The 24,455-nt window shown below is 48.7% G+C and overlaps 1 protein-coding gene and 1 long non-coding RNA gene across 6 annotated transcripts in view; both read left to right on the top strand.

Annotated features, from left to right (window-relative positions):
• Ercc6l2 (ERCC excision repair 6 like 2) overlaps window positions 1-11,259 on the top strand; it is a 118,896-nt gene extending 107,637 nt beyond the window's left edge. For all 5 annotated transcript variants that reach the window (XM_074052562.1, XM_074052561.1, XM_074052564.1 and 2 more), the window contains 2 exons: window positions 2,813-3,000; window positions 8,788-11,259. In XM_074052562.1, the coding sequence (XP_073908663.1) occupies window positions 2,813-3,000; window positions 8,788-9,742 (1,143 nt within the window). In that variant the 3' untranslated portion in view covers window positions 9,743-11,259. The remainder of the gene's footprint in view (window positions 1-2,812; window positions 3,001-8,787) is intronic.
• Window positions 11,260-20,162: 8,903 nt separating this feature from the next.
• Window positions 20,163-23,906, top strand: LOC141415725 (uncharacterized). The gene is made up of 4 exons (XR_012440664.1): window positions 20,163-20,799; window positions 21,112-21,200; window positions 21,500-21,726; window positions 23,789-23,906. It is a non-coding gene; the product is annotated as an uncharacterized lncRNA (long non-coding RNA).
• The last annotated feature ends 549 nt before the right edge of the window (window positions 23,907-24,455 follow it).

Genomic DNA, 24,455 nt, shown 5'->3' with positions numbered 1-24,455 from the left:
TGGCTGTCTTCCCCATGGCTTCAGAAACTCTGGTACGTGGGGAGGGGGTGCTTGTGATCAGTCTGATCCTTCCCTCCTCATGGAGAAAAAAAAAACAAAACAGTTTCCTTAAAGAAAATACTTTGGGTACTGAGATGCTAAGACTCCAGGCGTTTTGTGTTTATCTACCAAAGTTTAGAAGATGTCGGTCTGTTTTCCTAGAAATTATTAGCTACTAAAGAACATCGTTTTTTGTCTTTTAAAAAAATGAGTCTGAATATAAGTTAAGAAATAAATGTCTTACAAGAAAAAGACGAGACATTTAGATGTGCTATATTTTTTACAATGCCCCTGGAGCGTCTTTGGATGTGTAAGATTGTATCTCGATTGCACAGTATGGTGGCAGGAACATTATAGGTACTTAGTAGATGTCTGTGGCACGAGAAAACATCCTTTTGAGTACGTGTCATGTCAACCCCATTTAACTCCAATCAAAGAGAAATAATTATGTCACTGTCTAAAGAGTCCATGTCTAATAAGCCCTACTAGTCTTTGTGTATTCACAATCTTCCCTTTCTTTATTCTTTTCTTCATTTTCATAATGGGGTCTCATATGTTGTCTAGGCTACCCTTGAACTCGCAATTCTGCCTTAACCTCCCAAGGAGCTGGGACTACAGGAATGAGCCACCATGCCCTGCTTGAAGCATTCTTAAATAATAGTTTAACTGGGTATAGAATTCCAAGTTGACAGGTTTGGTTTTGGTTTTGGTTTTTTCCTCTGCATGTTGGAAGATAATCCCATTATTTTTGGTGGTGGCCACATCAATGAGTTTGCTGTTTCTTTGTGGGTATTTTCTGTCTTAAGAGTGTTTAAACCTAAATACTCTAAAATAAAGGGTTATTCCCTTTATCTGTAATCTACAGAAGGACAGATTTGGACTGGGGTGTAGTTCAAGTGGTAGAGCATCTGCCTGGCCACCACCAGGTCCTGAGTGAGCTCAAGCCATGGTGCCACCAATAGTGGCATGGCACATTTGTTCTCATTTTCCCAATAAGAGTCTCGCTCTTTTTTTCAGTTTGAAGATCCGTGCCTTCTTTACTTGCTGGCATTCTCTTTTCCTTTTTCTCCATTCTCTCCCTCTTGCATTTTAGACGTTTTCCTATGTCTCTGTCTCTTCATTTCTTTCCTCCACCTCCTCCTCCATTTCCTCCACCTTTTCCTCCATCTCCTCCTCATCCACCTCCTCCTCCTCCATCTCTTCCACCTCCTCCTCCATCTCCTCCACCTCCTCCTCCATCTCCTCCTCCACCTCCTCCTCCTCCATCTCCTCTACCTCCTCCTCCACCCCTCATCCATCTCCTCCTCCTCCATACATTCGGAGCAGTTTCATTCTTCCAATTCATTGCCATCACTGTAGGCTGTTTATTCTGCTGTTTATGCCATATGATGAATTGTTTCTACTTCTTTCTTTTTTTCCCTTTCTCTCTTTTTACTTCAAGGCTATATTTCTTCTCTAAAGTTTGTATTTTGCTGTTTCTGGACATGGCCCCATGATTCCTTTATCCTTCCAGACATGGTGAAGATTTAAAGTCGGTTTAGGTTGCTTTGTCACCTGTCAGTCCTCAGAGAGTTCTCGTCGTTGTCACCTCGGCCGGCTTCCCTAGTGGAGGGTTTTGCGTGTTCTTTGTCATCTGTGTTGAACCCCCCTGGAATCACAAACACTGTCTGGACAGTCTTCCTGTGGTGTGTGTTCATATTTGCCCCTCATTGAGACCTGTGGTTTCCACTGGTTCTTGGCCAATTTTGTATGTTGGCTTCCAGCTCAGGTTTTGCATACCACCCAGGTGGTGCAAAATCAGATTCCACAAGTGATACCAGCTGGGCTTCCATCCTTCTCCAGTGAGCAAGTCTCTCCAGAGTCCTGCATCCTGTCTAGACTTCCCTAGCTTTACCTTGTGTGGGTGTCCTCATACCTTTGTTTCTTCACTTTGTAACGCAGGGTGCAGGGAGTTCAATCATCACCTCTCCCCTCCTCCCATGGGGTCCTGCAGATTATAACCTAAACCTTCAGCTCCACTCACCACTGGGTTTCTTCTTTGTTTTAGAAGGGCACTTAGAAATTTTGCTTTCTTACTTTCGAGCTCAAGTGTAACTTTGTGGTTGTTAAATGTCATCAAGTATTTCTGGTTTTGGAATGAAATGAGGACCTTCTACCTGCTTATTCCTATTGTCAAGGAAAGTGAAACCATGTAGTTTAAAATGATTTTTCTTGACATGCTGCCGGTCAGTCCACACTAACCAAGCATCTGCAGTCTGTGAGAGACGCCCGACTCTGTCTCTAATGTCCCAGCTGACGCTAACATCTGTAAGCACAGACACCCCCGCAGCCCAGCACAGGCTCAGTAGTAAGATTCAGGAAAATAGTTCCTTATTTAGTTGTCACACAAAGATCATTCTTTTTTATAAGTCTGTCCACTCTTCTAAAATTAAACAACTGAATGATTGCTTAATAATTTTGAGGGAAATTACCCAATTTATATTTTTAGACTCTTTATGCCATCACTTATATAGTCCTTAAGTTTTATCTGTGGGATAGTAGGTGGCAGATAAGTATCAGTACTTCCACAGCCTTGACCATAGAAGTACCATATTTTCCCTGCTCCATCCTTTTAAAGACCCAGCTTAACATGGCTGACATGACGTCAGGTGGATGTGCTCTACTTCATTATGAAGAGAGCATTAGGAAAAGATAGGACTTTCTTTGTCTTACTGGACCAAAACTGGCCTTTATTCTTTTCAGACTGTGTTTTTGCTTCCTTCCCTTTCTTCAGACATTTAAAGAAAAAGTGAACGCAGACACGGCGACACACACAGAGACAGATCATTGTCATCCACCGAGTAAGGGAAGCATTTCGTTTCCTCTTTATGTTTCGCATCCTGTGAGCCAGAAGAAGAAGAAGGTGTACCGTACAGACCAGACCACGTTTATAATGGGGGAAACACCAAAGGGAATACGCAGGTACGGCTCTGTGAGAGCGCCAGATGCAAAGAACAACCAGCAGAAGCAGCATCTCCCCTTAGTAAAATACTAAATTATTTGATATAACCATTCCTCACAGCTGAGTATTTCAGAAAAATCTGAAGTTGTACATTTAAAAACATAAAGTCCGTGCTGTTCATGGTTTTAGAAGACTAATCCCTGAGTAAGTTTTAAAGATGATCATATGGAAAGAAACGAAATACTTAAGTACATTTCATTCATTCGTTCACTGATACTTACTGAACATCTGACATATGCCTGGCACTGTGCTGAGTGCTGAAAATACAGTGGAAAAGACGCACACAGAGATTACAGGGCAGATGGAGGTAGGCAAGGGGTCAGTGATGAACCGTATTTTACTCTCTTTTTTTGCAGTACTGAGGTTTGACTCTGGACTCCACACTCACTAGGCAGGCACTCTACCACTTGAGCCATGCCACCAGCCCTGAACCATAAAATTTGAGAAAGTTTTAAGAACCCTTATTTAAAATCATTATATAATGGTGTGTTATAAGAGAGAAATGGACTGACTGCCTTGATAGAGGCAGGTGAGATGGCAAGGGAGGAGCAGCTTTCAGTGGGTGGTTGGGGAGACCTCTCAACATGTTGACAGCAGAGGTGTTTTCAGAAGACCTTGGCTCTTGTGTTCCACTATGGAAGAATCCAAGCAGAACACGAGGGTGTAAATGGGGTTTATTAAAACGGGAAAGGAAATACAAAGGGAGCACGGTGGGCACAGGTGGAGTCCATGCTTTTCCTTTTCAGGTGCTTTTAAAACCTACACTAACCCATGGGGAGGGCAGACCCAGGAGATTCCCACCCAATAATGAATGAGTGGGGAGGGGCGTGGCAGTTCCCAGCCAGCTGAGGGTAGTCTAGGCCATCCCCAGGCAACCTACATGAGCCCCAAACTTTGCTGACCTGACTCACACAGCTGAAACCTGCAGGATGAGCAGGCAGAGACCCAGAGTGAGAGCGTCTCTGAGGGGCAAGAGGACCCAAGAGAAGACTCGCAGGCCCAGGCATAGCAGAGCACATGAGCCGAGGTAGAGCATAGGTAGGGCTGGAGCACTCAAGGCTTCATCTGTGGGCTGTCCCCGTGAAGTGGACGCTGTTCACACATGCTCTTCAGGGGTCATACGAGCTTCTGTGTGGAGGAGGGCAAGGAGCCAGGTGATGGCCATTTGCCCTGGGATGGTTGTCATGGGGATGGCACAACATGGATGACTTTTTTTTTCTTGCTGTACCGGGGTTTGAACTCAGGCCCTTGCACTTACTAGGCAGGTGCTCCAGTACTTGAGCCATACTGCCAGCCAGATGAATTAAAGTTGATGAGGGAAGGACAGAGAACAGCGTTGCATCTTGAGCCACAGCTGAGATTTACTGAGTGAGGAGAACTCAGAATCAGAAGCGTGGAGTGAAGAGAACTCAAAAGTTCTCTTTGGGATTCTGGGGAAATGTCAGATAGGTGGTGACAGGCATCCTGTGGGTTGGGTTGGCGTCATTAGCATACAGATTACAAATGGGTACTGCCTGGGAGCCCAACATAGCAAGGAAGGCAGAGGCCCCTCCTGCAGGGAGGAGGCACAGCACAGTCCTCAAGTCCTAGAGAAGCAGAAGGAGAGTTTCACAAAGGAAGGAGCAGGCCACTTTACCCAGTGCTGCCGATCAGATGGAAGGGAGAGTGCCAGCTAGAGGTGGGGGCAGCCAGCTTACTGCCTCTGGGCATGAGCAGAGCCCTCTGAGAGACTCAGTGGGCAGATGCTTGGGTGAGGGGACCAGCAGGGAATGGGAAGCCTGTGACAGCTATTCAAGTTTGTATGTGAAAGGAACCAGAGCTGCACTGTGGGGCCGAGGGTGGTTTTTTTTGTTTTTTTTTTTTTGGGTTGGGGGGGGTACGGTTGGTTTTTTTTTTTTTAAGTTGGGAAAATGGTAGAACCTGATTGTTTAGGGAAAAGACTGGTAGGAAAACAAGACCATGCAGAGGGGTGGTGGCAGAAAGCACGATGTCCTGGAGACAGGTGAGGCATTGAAAGGGAAGGGACAAACAGGGCACAGGTATGATGACATATTCTCAGTGAATCAGTAATTTCAGGTATCAGCCGGAAGGAGAGAAGTTAAGAAGTATTTATGAAGTAGAAAAACAAGCTTAGTGCACTAGAATTCCTGGGTACTGTTGAGTCCTTTCTTGAGAATAGGCTTGGTGAAGCCATCCGGGCAGTTGTGTGGGCTTTACCCAGTGAGCCTCAGTGGCTCTGTTGCAGGTGCAGGATCTGGAGATGGCTGGGTTTTACCGGGATTACAGCGATGGAAGCAGGGAAACACCAGCATGTTTGTAAGAGACAGATGTTGAAGACACATGTGAGTTGGGCAGGGGAGGCGGTGAATTGGAGGACCTCTGAGTCGCAGGTAGATTACAGCATTCCTGAGGTGGCATGGTGATTGAGTGGTGAGCTGGGGCACGAGAAGATTGAATTTGGGGATTTGGAGGTTGTACAGTTGATGGCAATGACAGGGAGATACAACCTAAAGTGTAGGGGGCTAACGCGAAACTGAGATGAGTCTTCAGAGGTCAGGTAAAGAAACGGGGCCAGGTGTTAGATGGGATGTCCACATAGGTATTGAGGTTATGGAGAATGATGGCAAGAAGGGTTGGACATGGCTGGAGCAGTAGAGTACCTGCCTAGCCAACACAAAGCCAGAGCCCAAACCCCAGGGAAGAAATGGTGCAGACAGTAGGATTAATCCAGAATCTGAAAGGAAGCAGGGAGGAGGGGACATGGTCCTGTTGGCCTCTGAGGGCTGCGGGAAAATGACGCTGGCTTGGTGGGCTCAAAATACTTCCATCAGAGGTTGACCACTCCTAGGTACCTGGTCCCTCAGCTGACCAGGGAAGGGCTGGCCCCTCAGCCCCTGGGCATGGCAGGCTGCCGTGACAGTGCCTCTCCCCACAGACAGACTTGCCACAGTGATTTTTGCAGGAACTCTCTTTCGGTGTGGGCAGTTGCTTTGCTGGGAGGCTGATGGTCTTTGAGGAACACGAGGTGTCTTTGCCTCCTTTGGCCTTATAACATGGCTAGTTCTTGCCTCTAGCCAGCCTAGAGAGTGTTTAGTATTAGAAGGTCAGGATGTGACTTGAGACAATGTCCAGACTGCTGGTGCCCCTCTTTCTTGGTGGCCATCCCAGGCAGACCATGTACATGAGGCAGTCAGGAAGCTTAGGCAGAGGGAGGTGATTTCAGTGGGGTTCTGCCCCTCTCCTCAAGAAAGGAATTTTATCCGTGGTACACACTACTTCTCACAGACCTGGTTTCCGTTTCCCCTTCTCCCCCTGAGTGGCTCGTGGGAGTCTACTCGTTTCTTGACCTTCTGCCCCTCAGTTCCTGGATGCACCCCATTTCCTTGAGTTCTTTTGAAGCCTCAGAATTAGCAAAGCAAAGTTAGATGGCAAAAATAGAATGAGTGATAATCATAGCTCCTCCTGTAAGGACAGCCATGCAGCCTGACTTACTTGCGGGTTGCTCAGGTTAAATGGCTTGAAGCAGCTACCCGAGGTGACAGACCCAGAGTCACGGGTGAGGTCATGGTTTCAGCACAGCAGAGGTGAAGTTACTTTAGCCACTGCCGAGACACCATCACATCTTGGATAAATAAAAGACGTCAGCCTGTAACCCTGCCAATCACTAAATCTTCACAAGTGAAACATCTATCAGAAAGGCCATGAGGATGGATTGGAGATGATTAATAAATAAAATAGTAGTATCTTACTACTTCACTGGAAGTAAGAACTGGAGCCCTCTCAGAGCAGTTTGCTTTCCAACAAGAACACTGGCAGTTTCCAGGACAGAAATGTGGGAGCTGGTGGTGTTTGCTTTACTACATATTCCGCAGGAGATGAGAGTGGTGTGTGCTAGAAGCCATGGCGCTCGTGTAACCACAACAGAAGTGAGCGGGCGCTGTGATCTGCCACTGACACCAAGGAAACACAGACTTTATATAACCCCACCTGGGTAGCAGGAAAGGGGGTGGGGGAGGATGGAACTGGAGACAAGGCTCAAGTGGCAGAGCACCTGCCTAGCAAGCAAACCAAGGGCCCTGAGTTCAAAAACACAGTACCATGGGGAAAAAAGTGGCATAAAAGCTCTTATTCACATGCATTAAAAATAAATCACTATTTTTCCCTGTGGAATCTCTCTGTGCATAAGACAGAATTTAGCCTACTCAGCTTGGTGTACAGACCTCTTACAGTCCCCAGCCTCCTCCTTGGTAGTTTCGCCTGCCCCTCTGCTCCCCTTGGAGCTGGGCCTGTGTGCGTGTTCCCTCCTCATCCTCACCTGACTGGTGTGAGGTGGGTGACAGCAGAAAAGCCCTTCCTACTCACAAACACTTGGTGGCTTAGGTCCCTTCCGAGAGCATCGCTTGGGCCATGTGTTGATCACCTCCACTGTAAGATTCATCGCCACTCTAGTCTAGTTTTATTTTCATGCATTTGTCCCCCAGCCTATACAGCAGACTCCTCAAAGCTAGGAAACGGGGTCTTATCCACTGTTGCATCATTTGTACTGTATGCCCAGCACCTAACAGGGCTCTCTACATATCTGTTGAATAAGTAAATGAATGTGTATGGAACAATCATGGAAAATGTAATTCCGAAACCACCTGTGGTTTCTGGGTAAAGAAGTATTTACAGACCTGGGCTCCCCTGACTCACAGTCCAGTCTCCGCGGCGGCAGAGCCATGCCCTCTGTCCGCCCAGGCTGCCAGAACAGCAAGCTATAGGCCAAGCAGCTTAAACACAGGACTTCATTTCTCACAATTCTGGAATCTAGGAAGCCTAATTCAGTTTTGGTGAGTGCCCTCCTCCCCACTTGCAAATGGCCCACCTTCTCACTGTGTCCTCCCTTGACAGAGGGGGACAGAGGGAAAACCAATAAACAAAGTATCTCATGGCTCCATGTAAAGTGAAAACTCTGTGCTGGCTCTCTGACCTCTGTTCTTATAGACACTGATCCTATTGGACTGAGTGCCCAACCCTTAATGACCTCAAGGCCCTATCCCAATTATTGTCACATCGGGCATTAGGGTTCCAGCATGATTTTGTGAAGCAGAAATGATTCAGTCCTTGTGCCCTCAGCTACAGGAAGCAGCAGGGTCCAGCGCTACCTCCATCTAACGAGGGCTTCACCTCCTGAGTGCTGGATTACAGGTGCACACCACAATGCTTGGCAAATAGCATCTCACTTCTAAGTTTTGCCCTCTGTACTGAAGTTGAACCAGTTGGTGGAATTAAGAATCTAGGTGTATCGGTATAGAACTTTCTTTTAGGCTCATCAAAACAAATTTTGAAATTTCTATGTTATTTTTGTGGAAGGAGAGAAATGGAAAAGTGTTTTCCTAAATTTCTCAGGAAAAAACTCTCCTCTGGCAACCCTATTCACAGGACTCAAATGTAATACAGGGTTTCAGATACAAGGTTGTATAAGTTGTGTCTCTCATGTCAGTCATAAGTTGGCTCCCCAGAGGAGCAGCCTGCTGGGGTCCCATAATTCCCAGGAAGTATGTAATCGCATAAGTCAGAGTAGCCTAAAAGGCTGGTGATTTCATGAGCTAAACTATTTTTTCTAGTAGTGTAAGTGAAAGGCTGCATCTTCACAGGGTGCAGTGCACGTTCTCCATGGAACCGAGCAGATGTATGCTTTGACTCTGTGTTTCCTATCATTGCTCATGCGTTCTTTAAAAGTAAAGTGTTGTGCTTTCCCTCTTCAGAAAACAGTTTGAAGAAATGGCCTCTCACCATCGCTTGTCCATAAAGGAGTTTGCCAAGCGTGTGACTCAAGCCACATCAGAAGAGCGACAGAAAATGCTCAGAGACTTCTATGTCTCTCAGCATCCAGATGTGGAAGATTTCCTGGTGGGTTCTGCTTCAGTGCTCACCACATCTGCCTGCAAGGAAAGAGAGCGAGTGGGGCGTGAATCTAAAGAAAGAGAGTCACTTAAGAAAGAAAGGCTGCTGTGTCCTAAAACGCCACCCTTTAAAGATTCCACCAACAATGGTTCTCAAGTTTGGAGCCCAGAAATACAGGGGAAAAAATCAGTTCAGTTTCAAAATCATGTTTCCCGTAAAAAAGAGGTGCAGTCTCCTAACACAGAAGCTGAGCAATCACCTGCTGTCTCTACTGGAGAGACTGACAGTGGGAAAGACAGCCGAGCTCCTGAAGACCCCACAGAATCCTCCCTGAGCAGTGAGGCTGAGGCCCACAAGACAAAGTTAGGAAGCACCGTGCAAAGCCAGCAGGGCCTCACAAGAAGAAACAGGCCCCTTTTCAAACTGGAAGACAGAACTACAGAAAACCCAGTGTCAGAACACCCTTCCCTGGAGGGCTTGCTCGGTGACACTTCTATTCTTGGCGGCCTCTTTAAAAGTCACGGGAACAGTGCCACACGACAGCCAAAGAAGATTCTTTCAGGACCCTTGGAAAAAGCAAAGCAGAGACCAAAAGATTTCTGGGACATCTTGAATGAGCAGAATGATGACAGTCTTAGTAAACTCACCGACCTGTCAGTGATAGAGACCCTGTGTGAAAAAACCCCCATTGCTGCGTCCTCCAAGAGGAAAGAGGACCTGGGCACTTCTCTTTGGAGATCGAATGAGAAGTTTCTATGGAAGACATTTACCTCAAGTGAGACAGATGAAAACTCAGCCAGCACACAGGGAGAGTGACACGCCAGCACATCGGTGATGTGCACGGCTGCCATCACTCACTGTTAGGCCACTGGATGTGTCACAACCGTGTATATGTGTAGTTACATACGCTAATTGTAGCAGCTCAAGCACTGTTGTTAGCGTGTTTGTATTAAGTTGGTGCCCTAGAGGTGGTTTACAGAGTAAAATGTTACGGATTTGCTTCCCTTGACACCTGACTCGATCTTTCAAAAATAAACTGTAGGGCTCAAATGGCAGAGCACCTGCCTAGCATGTGCAAGGCCCTGGGTTCCAGCCCAGCCCCACCAAAACAAATGTCCTCCAGGATAAGCCTTTGTTATGAAATTTTAAATATTTTAGATTTGTTACCAGGAGACTGGGGCATCTGTCTCCCCTACTGTGTGATTACGTGACCTTAGATTAATCACTTGTCCTGCTGTGTAACCATTGCCTAATATGAAAGGGACAGGGTTTGAACCAGATCAACACGAGTGCCCTTCCACTTCTCTGACGCTTCAGTTCTCTCCAAGTTCCGTTCACTCAGAGGCCACTTCCTGCCCCCATATCAGGTGCACACTCGTGTGTCTGTCCTACTAGTGTTTGCAAAGGCATTCGATGTTTCCCAAAAACCCATGGTTTCACAGTGTGTTGTTAAATTCCTTTAGATAAGAGTCACAGTTAGCCCTGAATGTGTGGTATTATGTTATTTTATAACAGCTCCAATCAAAGGTTAATGTGTAACTGTGAGACACACTGCTCAAGGAACAGGATTACCACCACTGGCTGTGTAAGACCAGTACACACTATCACATTTAATCAATGTAAATAAGGCTTTGTACAGAGCTTTTATATTTCGTAAGGAGGAAGAAATGAGTGGATTTGATTGTCATTGGAGCTGTTACATCTAACTAGATTTAATGTCCGTGCTTCTACCCATGCTGGAATGTGCTCAATGATGAATTGATCTGTTTAGAAACACCCATTCAGCATCCGTGTTCTGCGCCAGGAGCACGGGCTGTACAGATGGACGCAGCTACAGGGAGATGTGAGGAGATGGTGTCTGTGAAGACTTGTGTAGGGCATGGGTGCATGGCCCCAGCGGTAGTGCCACGCGTGACCCTGAGTTCAGTCCCCAGTTCTGAAAACACAATCGTGTCATTTTCAGCCAGCCTGGCACATCGAAAGCAGGGTCCTCGTGCTGGACTGCCTTTCAGATGCGGTGCTGTGACTTTCCCTCAGTTAAACTCAGGGCTGTGATGGGAGGAGTGTCCATCCAGAAAATGTCGGTGAACCAGGTTGTTTTCAGAAATCACTGTGTGGAAAAAGGACTTGGGGGTGCCTGGGGTGTGAAGCCATTGCTCAGCAGTGAAAGAGCAAAGACACAAATCTTCTCAACGGACTGAATCACCAGGTGTGATTTTCTTTAGAGCAATGATTTTCCCTACAGAGGTATGAATTGTATTTTATGTCATGACCCAGAACACACGTGCTCATGCATATAAATGATTAAAGGAAAATATTTATGAAATAACATCTACCCTTAGTTATGCAGACGCTTTGTTTTTTTCTCTTCTAGGAGCGTGTTGTGTGTGTACACTTGTGTGGTGTGCGTGGGGGGAGGTGTTAATGCTCTCAGAATCCACTTCCTGGCCCTAATGATTGGGAGCCACGGCTTGAAGAGCACGACTTCAGGTCACGCAGTCTTGGTCATCTGTCTGCTGCGGGCCGCCGTATTACATCCAGACTCATCCAGCGCTGCGTTTGCCACCCGGGGTCTTTCGGTGCGATGAGTGCGCTACACAGGCTGTGGAAGACTGGGCGTGTCGTAGGCAGCTTGCTGACTCTGGGCAGTAAGCAGACCCCACTTCACCTCAACTTAGAATGTAGTTCAGACATTTTCATGAAGCACACAGTAAGTAACTCTGTACTTTCCAAATACAAAGAAATGTCCTGAAAGAGACATTTTATCAATAGTCTTCAAACTGGACCCAACACACACACCTGGTGTTTACAAATTACTTTCCAGCAGTCGTCAGTGAAATACCAATGGCCATCATGACGTAGGAGCATCGTGCCAGGCCAAGGGCAGAGTCCAGTCCGAAAGGACTGTCAGTGGTTCAGAGGGGGAACTGTCAGGGCTGACTCCCTGCAGTGAAGTGGTGGGAAGGTTTGGCGAACCTGGGAACAGACACTGTTATTCAGCCTTCTGTTACTATGAGAAATTCTCAAGACAATCAACTTAGAAAAGGTTTATTTTGCCTCACAGTTTCAGAGGTTCCTGTCCATGGTCAGTTGGTCCCCATGGAGGGAGTGCGTGGTGGGGCAAAACCACTCACCTTGTGGCCTGGAAGAGAAGAAGGGTCTAGGGTGCCTTGAGGACACACTCCCAGAGACCTAAAGACCTCCCCCCACACGCACTGGGCCTCACCTCCTGAAGGCTCCACCACTTCAGTGGCACACCCTGGGCGAGCTAGTCTTTTTCTCATAGACCTTTTAGGAACCACCAAGATCCAAATTACAGTGTCCTGCCCCAGCCCCCAAAGACTTGTGTCATCTCACATTGCAATGAGTTCCAAAGAGTTCCATACCCAAGAGTTCCAAAGTCTACCCTGAGGTGCAAAACAAACTCAGCCATGGGCCCCAGAGAAAGTCAGAGTTATATGTCTGTCCCAGGTGTGGGGAGCGGATTAAGCCTACGAGAACTGGGCACAAGCAAGGCAAGATGCAGTTAATTGCTTTTACCTGTAGGCCGAGATAGGCACAGCCCCCGGCCACAGCTGCCTCTCCTAAGCTTGTGTTCAGAGAAGCAGGAACGCAGGTTTCTCCTGTTACAATGTCACATCCCTCCCCGAGAGCCTCTGCTCCACCCTGTTTGCCGCTGTTCATAAAAGGCCCCTGAAGGAGGAAGAGGGGCTTTGGCTTTTGGGGTTTTACCTTGGGCCTTTTGGTATGGGAAGCTTTTGGAAGGGGAAAAGAATTATTGAAGGGAAAAGAATTGTTAAAGGGAAAATGCTAAAGAGGGGTGACAGAAAGTCTGCACTGAGTTAATGTAGGCTTCAGAAAGCAAAGCTGAGAAAGAACCTCATACATAGCCCTTAGGAAAGCTGAAGCTAAAGGAAAGCCAAAGCGACCACGGGACAGTGCGCAGTGCAAGTCTAAGAACCAAGGCCTTAGGAGTTATGCATATGCAGGTTGTAGGCGCTGCCGTTTGCAAGTTTGAGCACCAAGGCTTTGAGAGAGCTAAAGAGAGAGGGGACAGTGCAAGCCTGGGGCAAAAGACTTTAAGAGCAATTAAGCTAAAGGACAGCTGAGAGCAAACATGCGACAGTGCCAGCCTAAGGAATGAAGTTTGAAGCAAGGTTTTAAAGAACTGCACGGAGTAAGGCCTTAAAGAATCTGGAGAAGAGAAGCACTGAGAGTTGTGCATCTCCAGTCGAGCGTACAACACACCTGTCTCCAACTTTCTGTTTGTCTGTCTATCTTGTGTCTTTTCTAAAATCTCCACTCGCCCCCAGTTAAGCCCTGTTAGGTCCAGTAATAACCAAGGAGCAAGAGAGAGAAAAACCTCGCTCCAGCAAGGGCGGGGGGGGGCGGGGAGCACGAGAAACAGCACCCCCTTCACCAGATAAAATTGTGGAGCCAAAAAGGAGAGCTAGGGGAATAGAGAGCAAGGGTCAGGCCAAAGCAAGACAAATTTGTGAAACATGTCTCCGTGCCCAACATCTGGACACACTGTAGGGGATGTGACTGCAAAGGCATGGGAAGCCCCACCTCTATGGCTTTGCTGGCTGCAGCCCACAGAGTCTCTCTCTGGCGTGGGAGGCATTCCACATTGCTGGCATCTCTTACCTTCCTGGTGTCTCCATTGCAGCTTTGGCTCCACTCTCAAAGATCCATGCAATACCCTTCCAGGAGCTGCTAGCAGGAACCCCAATACTGCCACACACTACTAGCCTCCCAGGGTTTCCTGTGAAATCTCGGCGGACGCCTCCACCAGCCCGTAACTCCTGCATTCTGCAGACCTGCACAGGTAGCATCGTGTGGATGACACAAAGGTCTGCCACCAGGACAAGCCGTACCCGGGCTTGAGCCGTGACTGCAGAGCCGCTGAGTACTGCCGGCTGAGCACAGGAAATAAGTCCCTGGGTACTCTGGAGGCACACAAAGTGCTCCAGGGCTCTGTCTCGGCAAAATCTCAGAAGAGATCACACCTCCACCCCTTTGAGCCTGTGACAGGTGAGGTGGCCTTGCAGATCCCCCGTGATATCCTCGCGATATCGTTTATCCTGTGCACAGTCCTTGGTTACTTTTTAATGGTACTCATCCGTACAACCTCCCCCACCTTCCTCACCAAACTGCAAATTCGTCAAATCTTTCTGCTTCCCTCCTCTTCCTTCTCGACGCTCATGGTAAATGTGGGTAAAAGCACTAATACCCATGCTGTTCTACCTTCAGTGTCCTCCCCCAAAGAAACTAGGCCGTCACCTGGAACCTCAGCCTCCCACGCGGTATCAGAGCATGGACAAAGTGCACGTTCCTGGCTGCAGTCCTGGGTCCAGTAAGAGTCCCCATTTCCATCTGAAACCATCAGCAGAGACGTATCTCCACATTCCTATCACAGCGTGGTCTTCCAAGCCCATACCACCACTCAATGAACCTATTCAGCTTCACTTACACATGCTAGGCTTTCTCTTCCCTCTGACCCCAAACTTTTCCAAACTCCTCCCATAAGCCAATTCCAAAGGCTTTCCCACATTGCCAGGTAGAGTCAAGGACCCCACTTCTTGGTACCAACTTTCTGTCCTAGTCAGCTTTCTGTGACTATAACCAAATACCTAAGATATTCAGCTTATGAAAAGAAAAAGGTTGGCTCTTTGTGTCAGAGGTTCTGGTCTATGCTTAATCAGCCCACTTGCTTACATCACAGGAAACAACACCACTCACCCCATAGCCAGGAAGTAAATAGAGAAAAAGAGTCTGGGGTCCCGTTATCTCTGAGGAGCTTCCACTGTGCCTGCCTCCTGAAGGCTCCACAACCTCCCAGGAGCACCACCCTGGGAGAGCAGGCGTTTACCACGTGGACTTTGGGGTCACTCGGTAAGGACCCTTCCTACACCCACCTCACTGGTGTGATGTCATCCTCTCTGCCAACCCAATGTGGGTGGTCTGCAGAAAACCTCAGCCTTGACTTCTCTTTAAGTTAGGGATTGAATTGGGGGTGTGCAGGCTTTTGTATTTTTTTAAGCAAATGAACTCTATCTTCATCAGAAGCTCAAGTATTCAACCGATTCAAGTTCGAGCTGTACCACCGTGGCTCCGCATAGATCCTGGCTGACAGACCTTCCAACCTCAAAGTCCCCCTGATTCCATCTGCCATCACCTGGCTTTCTTGCTTCTCTTCAAAGCCACGACAGGGTTTCTGGCTGCTGGCCGTTACCACACAGCTATTAATCCCAGACACAGGGACAAGACACTGAGAGTCCAGCGTTTGAATTCCTCAGGCCTCGAAACCCACTTCAAGAAAATTCACCTGCAAGTAGTGCACCGTCCCAGGGTCACCAAAGCAAAGGAGCCTTGATTTGCAGAGATGAGTTGGTGAGTAACAGCCCATCAGGCCACAGAAAACAGAATCCACAGGCAGTTAGGGTTGGTTGTCTGTGCAGTTCTTAAATTCTGAAGTGATCCTTCCTTTACCATGTGACAGTGCCCCCTTTTGTGAAATGACATTAGCAGATCGTAGTTTTTTCAGCTTTTTCGTTGTCCTTACTTGACGTAAAAGTTTTATTGGACATTTACTCATCTATAGAATCCCAAAGAATGGGTGGCACTGCCTGCCTTTCGGGTCATGTTTTTCCCAAGTGAGGAAATTCAGCTCTTCAGGTCATTTCGACACAAATCCAGTTACCAGTGGACCTAGAACTCACCAAGGATGTCATTGAACCTGTCACATCAGAGGAGCTGCCTATGCCTTCAAATACCTGAGTGGAGGCCATTTTTCCCACTCCTCGCCTACTTCTTTAGTCATTTCTGAGGTGACCCTCTCCGCTCCTTCTGGGAGACCTTATAGGATGGCCTGACGGCACCGCCCCCAACTGACAGCTGAGCATCCATGTGTTGGTGGTAGGTGGGTGGACGTCCCGCTCATTAAAGGGCAGCTGGCCTCAGAAGCCCTTTTGGTGCCCACCTTCCTTTGCAGGTTATCCTTCCTTCCAGTGCCCCCAGCTGAGCAGTGCCCAGCTCAGGTGGCAGTTGAAAGCCACCTGCAGAGGCTTTGAGACACACAGGTTTCCTGCTCCCTCCTCAGAGGGGTCTGGCTCCGGGGTGTAGGGAAGTAGGGTTTGGTGCAGTTGTTCAGATGTCCAGTGCTTTGAGGGTTGTCTCTGGGCAAGACTCCCCACCTGACCTTCTGTGCCCCCTGGGAGTCACTCTTCCCAGAGAGACACTTCAGTGAGCTGAGCACCCCTTCCCCATCTCCTTCCACCCCACCCCAGCCCTGTGTAAGCCAGTGGACACGCACCTGAGCTCATAATGGACCTCACGCCATGCTTTTTTTTGTAAGCCCCAAAGTTATGTTCCTATAAAAGATACCCATGTATATCCACCTTCATGGCAGAATTGTGCATGACAGCTGAACCACAGAAGCAGTCCACTGGTGAATGAAAGATAAGCAAAATAAAGCAGAATACTATTCAGCCCTGAAAAGGAAGGACATTCAACATGGGACAGAATAGATGGACCTTAAGGACCACATGCAAAGTAAAATAAGCCAGACACAAAAGAACAAGTATTGCGTGATTCCGCTGCCACGAGGCACAACAGAAACAGAGTGGGGTGGTTCCCGGGGACGGGAAGGAGGGTAAGATGGGGAGTTGTCTAACAGCCAGGGAGTTCCACTTTTGCAAGAGTTCCAGGGATGATGGTGACAGTGACACAACAAATGACTGGATTAAGTGCCTCTAAACCATAGCACCCAAAAATGGTTAAGATGGCAAATTTTATGTACTTACCACAATTTTTTTTAAACTGGGGCTGGGGAAGGTGTGAGTAAAAGCCACACCTCACCCAAAATGTGTTCTATAGCAGATTTTGACATGTGAGATCATTGATTTTCTGTTAATTTCACCTTAGTATTGACTTTATAAATTTGTTTTAGTTGGTTTTTATGTGGTGGTCCCATGTAAGATTTTATATTTTAGAAAGCTTCCCTTGTTTTTAAAATTTTTTGAAAAGAAAAAAAAACCCACACGTGGCATTGTTTATTTTTTGTTGTTGTTGTTTTTGGTTGCACTGGAGTTTGAACTCGGGCCTCATTCTTGCTAGGCAGGCATTCTTTCACTTAAACTACTCCACCAGCCCATTTTTCTGGTTGTACTTTGTCATAATGGGCTTTATTTGCTTTGTCCTAGGCTAGCCAGTTGTGGTGGTTCATTTATTCCCTAAATTTCCAAAACCAGTCTTTAGTTACAGACCATATCCTACTTACAATGCTTTAGCTTGCAATTTTTTGATTTTATGATGGTGCAAACAGCCGTACACATCCAGTAGAAAACACACTTTGAATCTTGATCCAGGGATTTACAGCACAGCCGTCTCAAGGTGTCCGCTGTAGGCTACTATGAGTGTTCTGGCAGGCTAGGCGAGGCTAAGCTATGCTGTCCAGTAGGTTAGGGATATTAAATGCTCTTTCCACTGCTAGGAACTTAACCCTAATAGAAGTCAAACAGCATCTGAGTGTGAATAAGAAGCCTTTCTGCACAGCTGACATTCTTGGTTTTTCACTGTTATAAAAATCAAAAATATCTTAACTGGGCACAGTGGTTCATGCCTGTAATCCCAGCTACATGGGAGGCCGAGATCAGGAGAATTTCAGAATGAGGCCAGCCCTGGCAAATAGTTCACGAGTCCCCTGTCTCCAAAAATAACCAGAGCAAAATGGACTAGCGGTGTGGCTCGAGAGGTAGAGAGCCTGCTTTGCAACTGCAAAGCCCTGAGTTCAAATCCCAGTCCCTCCAAAAAAAAAAAAAAAGCCTTTTTTTTCCCAGATGTTTTTTTAGTCTATTTAGTTAACTAAATAGACCCCTCAGTTTCACTGCAAGAGGTAACTGAATCTCACTTCATATTCTTATCTGGTAGGGAGGAAAAAAAAAAGTGTGCATCTGAATTTCTTCCCCGTCTGTAAAGAAACTCCAGCAAGTCACTTTGCAAGGCTACACTGTGACCTGATAACCCCTCCTGTGTCTTCTAACTTTGGGTTTTCTTCCCTTTTTGAAGTGGGACCTGATACTGCACTGAAAGGCAGAAACTTCCAAAGAAATCTCATAATGGCTAATCCGTGGGCGTTTAAAAAGCTCTGAAAGAGAAAAAAATGTTCCAAGAAGTAAGTGCCAAAATGCGACCATGTGTGATCAGAGCCCGGCCCTCCGCCCGTCTGGCACTGGTCTTTGACTACCCTAAGTGGCCTCCACCCTACCTGCCCAAGTCTGAAGTGCCTTCCACTGACCCCTGACCCCTGAGGCCACCCCTCCCAGCCTCAGGCTCCCCAGTCTCAGTGGCCGTCAACCTTGTACGGTTCCATCCTCCATCAGCTCTGCCCCACTGTCCCCAGCACTGCATCCAGCCCCCATCCCGCGGGACCTCCTCGGTCCCCAACCAGCCTGCTTCAAGCAGGTGCATCCCCCTCCTGCTCCCCAGGAGGGAGGTGCATCCCGCAGAGACACTCCGGTGAGCAGGGTAAGGAGGGGACCGACAGGCCCCTGTCGGGAAGCTGGAATGCCTCCTGGGACAGCAGGTGGATAAAGAAATGAGACTCACCAAGGACACTGCCAGGAGGGATGGCTGCTCTCCCCGTGGCAGGGGAAGAAATGTGAACTGGGGGCCAGGGTGATTGCAAAATGCCAGCTCCAAATTGTGCGGGTGGAGAGGAGACCAGGCCCCAGAGGATGGGAAAGGCAGACACCTCTCCCTCCACTCTCCCTTGACCCCTGAAACCCCTAGTGAGCAGGAGGGTGGGCCTTTCAGGAGACAGGTTCAAGTTTTGGATTTGCCAAACAGGAGAGAGCTTCTGAGGATTAACGTAACCTCCAAGATAGGTGCAGATGGGCAGGAGGAGGGGATGCACCATTGCGTGCCACGCTCAGTCTCTTTGGCGTACTTACTCGAACACAAGTATCCCTGGAGTTGTCCAGGGATGGGCAGAGGTTTTCCATGGCAGTGTCGTCTGGCACTGGCATGGGAGCCACCAGGCCTGGAGGGACTTCCGGGTGCACCTGCAAGGGAGAAATGGACAGCGTGTGGGTGCATTGTTTCCACCTGGTTTCCATGTTGTCTGGGGTGTTTCCAAAAGGCCATTGCCACTTTGGGAAGCTGTCACTGGGCCACAACCCCCCTACCCCGTCCCCAGCTCAGGGCCACAGAACCCAAGCTCATACCATGCAGGGGGCTGGGTGGGTGGCGAGCCTGTCTGTCCCTTCCAGATCAAGGAAGCGGGGTGATGAAAAACATGTGTGCAAAATGCAGGAGCTGGCTCCTTGATCAGAGCACACCATCTGCCACCATGGACCTCAGAGACAGCAATGTCCCCAACTCCGGGGACCTGGACACAGGGTGCAGACAGCCCTCGGTGGGGTCCCCACGAGCATCTCAGAAGCCAGAAGCCTGAACCTATGACCCAGGAGTCGGGGAGGGTTTGAAGGAGAGACAGGGAACCCACAAGTCGTGTTGGAAAGGGAGTCCCAGGCTTACAGTGGACACAGAGAGGGACCCCGGCTGGCTGGCTGGCTATGGGCAGGTGGGGGTGGGGATCCCTGGCATCCAATGGACTGAATTGGGGGTGACTGGAAAGATCTTGTGATTGTCCGAGGAGGAGGTTTGCAGATTTGCAGTGGGCCAAAGAAGGTGGGGATCCCCAACTGGCAGTGGGTGTCAGCTCCTGCACCCCGCGCTGTTGGCCACTGGGCTGGGGGATCGCGGGCTAGGGGTCCTTATTCCTCCCCTTTCCTTTCCCTCCTCACTTCTCCCCTCCCCTTCCCCTTCCCCTTCCCTCCACTCCCTCTATTCCCCCATGTGTGACCCACTGAAGTGGCTTGGCCTGGCCCTGGGCCTCTGCAGCAAAGCCAGCCCCAGCCTGATCCCCTGAGGTCACCAGCAAGCTGGAGGCCAGGGGCCAGCACCATGTTAGGCCAGGCCCGCCCCAGGCACAGTGTCAGCCAGGGCCCCTGGGGCTTCACCCCAGGAACTCTGGCTTAGCACCTCGGCACACCCCACCTAGACACAGACCAGCTGCAGAGAAGTAAAGCAGGCCTCCCCATGTGCAGAAGCACCCCCTCCCTGAGCCACCCTTGCTGGCTCTGCACCCCAGAGGGGCCCAGCCATACAATTCACACCCACCACCATTAGGGCGGGCCCTGCAGCTGCCTCCCCTCCCTTGCACCTTCTCTGCCAAGCCTGCAGTCCCAACCTGTTATCAAGTCTTAGAGAGAATGTCTCCAAAATGTTCCCTGTGTCCCCTGGCAAGGCCCCTAGCTCCAGCCCCTTCACCTCCCATTTGGAGGCCCACATTTCCCTCTGGGCATCTCCCCACTCTAACCCATTTTCCACATCACCTCCCCAAAGCCTGTTACAGCACACAGGGACCTTGGCTGCTGCAAACCTCAGATTTCCTGTTAGGAAGGCTGCGAGGGCAGTGCCGGGGAGGACAGGCCTGAGAGTCATCAGCTCACCTCCAGTGAGCACTGATATGGGAGCAAGTGTGTTCCCCCACTGGCTCTGCCCAGCCCACGGGTGTGGTTATTATCTCCATGCTACAGAGGGAGAAACTGAGGCATACAGGGCAGCAAAAGGGTGACCCAGAGTCAGTCAGCTCTGCTTCTGCAGGAAGCCATGACTCCTCCTGACAGCGATGGATGGCAGGACACACAGCACTGGCTCTGTCCTGAGAGCCAGGTGACGGTGTGGTCTGTTGGCAACCATAGTAAGCAGACCAGGACAGCACGTTCTCAAGTTCAGAGCGATCTGGATGCCTCACCGACCCCTGCTCTCTCACAGGCCTTTCGTGGACTAGTGGTTTGAATTCTGGGGTACGGACTGGCTAAACATTTGACTACCCTAACATTTGACTACCCAGTCTCCTCCATTGTTCTGCACTGGAGACACCCCAAGGTGGACTTGTCACACTCTCCTCACCCACTGTTCCCCCTCCCTCTACACCCTGATGCCCTCCCATCCCAGCCTCCCCCGGTGTAGGCCTCTGGCCCTTTTCCTTCTCATTAGGACTCTGGGAGGGGTGGGATTTCCCTCTCTAACTTGTGACTGGGAAATCTGGGACCAACAGTGCTCCCCTTTCCAGAAACGATATCTTAAGTGCCCCTGGCCCCCCATTTCCTGCCTAGGGCTTAGCCGGGATCCTCACACCTGGGCTCCCTCTTCCACGGCCTAGCTAACACAGACGGAGACCCCCGGACGGCAGTACACAGGCGAGGTGGGCAGCATTGGCTGTGGCTGAGCTCCCGTTTGCTCTTTCTGCGCACTCACCTGTTCTGTGTGCTACTCCTGCTTTTTTGCTTCTGGAATAGTGTCTACTAGCAGCATCCTTGCTTTTCTATAGCACTTCTGACTCACTTTTCTGTATGGATCTGTAAGAGGGGCTTAAACCACTTTTGCTGAAAACCACTGACTGCTCACTTGGGCCTGCGAATTAACTAAACACAGAAGAAGCTTGGCATCTCTGTCTCCATTTTGTACCCATTGTCCTTTGCTGTGAGCCGTTCTCTCCTGCAGTCACCTTGGACCCAAGGAAGGACAGAAATGACCAGGGACTGAAACTTCCCCTAAGGAACAGCGGAGCCTTGCAGGACGGACCTCCCCCAAATGAGGACAGTGACCTACCATGATGAGGCTGCACCCTGGAGCAGGAGCAATCGTGTCTGGGAAACCAGGTCGCTCCCCTCAAGTGATGACGGGGACGACAACTTCCACAGTCCCCTCCTTGAAGAACAAGGACTGAGGTAATGTCAACAATGCCCTACCTGAGCCCTGGAGCTCACCTGTGACTGGGACTGCTTATGCATAACCTTTTGTCCCCCTGCCCAGTTCTTTGTCTGCTTAAACCTGTAGCTCATGACTGTAACCCGAAGATGGCTGAAGATGGGCTCAGTGCTTCTTCTGCCTCTTCCCACGCATGTCCCGAGCCGTGTCATAAACCTCCTTTCTCTGCCGCCTTCACCAGGCCTTTGATTTGGGGTTTAGGGGTGGGTGGTTGGACCTGGCATACAGGATCTCCGGAGTTCGGGCCTGGGGTCCAGAACTCTGGTTTCAGATCCATAATAGGACAAAGAGTCCCAAAGGACATAAAAGTGTCCCTTTGGCACACCCCATTCTTGTCTTCACTGTCAACCATTACCAGCCTGTGTGTCCTCCCAACCTTTTTTTTTTTTTTTTTTGCAATACTGGGGTTTGAACTTGGGGCCTCACACTTTTCGGTGCTCTACCACTTGAGCCATGCGGCCCCTTTTTGGGAACCAGTGCACACCTTAATAAACGCTCCTTCCTTTCAAACTGTGCTTTTGGTATTTTCTATATTAGTACCTAAAAGGTGTGCTAAAAAAAATCAGTATATTTCAGGACTGAGCACTGAAATTCTCAACAGAAGTCCTGCCACACCCCAGACCCCATCAATAAAGTGGAACTGGGGCAGGAAGGAGGACGCATTTGCCTCCCATAGACACTTGGTGGTTGTCCCAGTGTCCTCCAGGCACAGAAAAAGAAATGGAGAAGCACAGAGGGTTTGAAAAAACTTAAAGCAACCTTGATGTTGGGAGTTGTGCTGGGTGCTGAGGTCTAGGAGTCCATGACCACAAGCGCTGACAACCCTGAGGTCTATCAGAGAGAGAAGCCAGAGCCCAGGACCAACAAGAGTCACTGTCTGCCCCTCAAGGTGGGGTGTCTTCATGTCACCATTTATCTGTTGGAGATTGTCTAAACTTAAGGTTCACTTAGACACTTTACATCTGTTTTTTGGCAGTACTGGGATTTGAACTCAGAGCCTCATGCTTGCTAGGCAGACGCTCTATCACCTGAGCCACTCCACCAGTGCTTTTTTGTGTTGGGTTTTTCTGAGATAGGGTCTCAAGAACTATTTACCAGGGCTGACTTTGAACTGTCATCCTCCTGATCTCTGCCGCCTGATTAGCTAGGATTACAGGCGGGAGCCACTGGCACCTGGCTACATCTATTTTCTTTTTTGTTTTGTTTTGTTTTCCTATAAGTTTTTATACTTTTTATTTCCATTTTTATTTGTCTCAAGATATTTTTTTTAATTTCTCTATATTTTTGACGTAAGCACTCATAGTTACAAACTTTCTTCTTAGCACTGCCTTTGCTGTATTCCATAGGTTCTGGTAGGTTGTGTTTTCTTTTTTTTTTTTTTTATTCATTTATTCACATGTGCATACATTGTTTAGTCATTACATCTATTTTCTTAAAATACTTCTTTCTTCCCAGAAGTGAAATGAAATGACTACCTAGAAAGTGACTGCTAATTATTGCTCAAAAAAACCAGAGTGACTTGACTGCACGTCTGGCCACGTCACATCACGAACAGGCAGATGGAGCAGCTTGTGCCAGGCAACCCCGCAGCCTTCCTGCAAGGGGTCAGAGGTCCCTAGTGTTCCCTGCCACCCTTGACGGAGGGACCAGAGAGGAGGACAAGGCATGGAGTGGATGAAAGGGAGTCAGAGACACGGAGTTGGCTTCCCCAGATGGGACGGGTGGCTGTGCAGCAGGTGGCAGGCCTCTGGGCTCTTCTTGAACAGCCGTCTCTGGTCCTCCCAGGCTGTGCTCCTGGTGCTCCTCGCACCTGTCAGTCTCTTCCTGGTTTCCTTAGTGAGCTCTTCTGGGTTTCCTGGGGTGCCGCCCCCCACCTAGGGCCAGTCCCACACACTGCAACCTTTTAGGACCCCTTGCTAGTCACTTTTACTCTTTTAACCAGTCTGAACTCACCCAAGTGGGTGGTTGCAAGTCTGCCTCCCATGCTGACTTTGCCTGTCTGTTGCTTTGGTTATTTTTCAGATAGGTCAACCTCAGACCACAATCTCCCTACCTACAGCCTCCTGCACAGCTGGAAGTACAGATCTACAACCTCAGTTTGTTTGTTGAGATGGAGTTTTTTGCTAACTTTTTACCTGGGCCAGCCTCAAACTGAGATCCTCCTGATTTCTGCCTCCCGTGTAGCTTGGATTACAGGTGTCTGGTTACTCAAATATAAACACCATCTTTTCTTATTACTATTATTTGGATGCTTTGGTTTCTTTCACCTGGTGTATTTTCTTGAGAACCAGGTTTTCTAGATATTTACCTCTTAAATATTTCTTCAACCCTACCTCTTCCTTTCCAGTGTTCCACCACTGTCAGCTTCAAGTCTCCCATGTGCTAAGTTTTCCCAAAGAAATCTGTTGTATCTAGTCATTGTTTTGTTGCAACAACACAAACTGACAAGCAAAAAAGGGAAATTCTCGGTGTCAGGCTGGTTTCAGGTGTGGCTTGACATGGAAACTCAACAGACACCTCCCAGACCCAGGTGTCCAGCTCACTCAGTCAGTTTCTGCCCTCCTCTAAAAGCTGACTTCATTTCTTTGTGGAGAAACATCCAAAGTCCTCTCTTTCAGGTGTTTTAGGAATATATAATGCAGCCTTAACTGTAGTCACTGCTGTGGAACCCATCCCCTGTCCTGTCTAA

Source organism: Castor canadensis, chromosome 13 (genome assembly GCF_047511655.1).
Source record: "Castor canadensis chromosome 13, mCasCan1.hap1v2, whole genome shotgun sequence".
Classification (NCBI taxonomy): domain Eukaryota; kingdom Metazoa; phylum Chordata; class Mammalia; order Rodentia; family Castoridae; genus Castor; species Castor canadensis.
The sequence above is the reverse complement of the archived record's forward strand: the minus strand, read 5'-3'. Positions and strand labels throughout refer to the sequence as shown.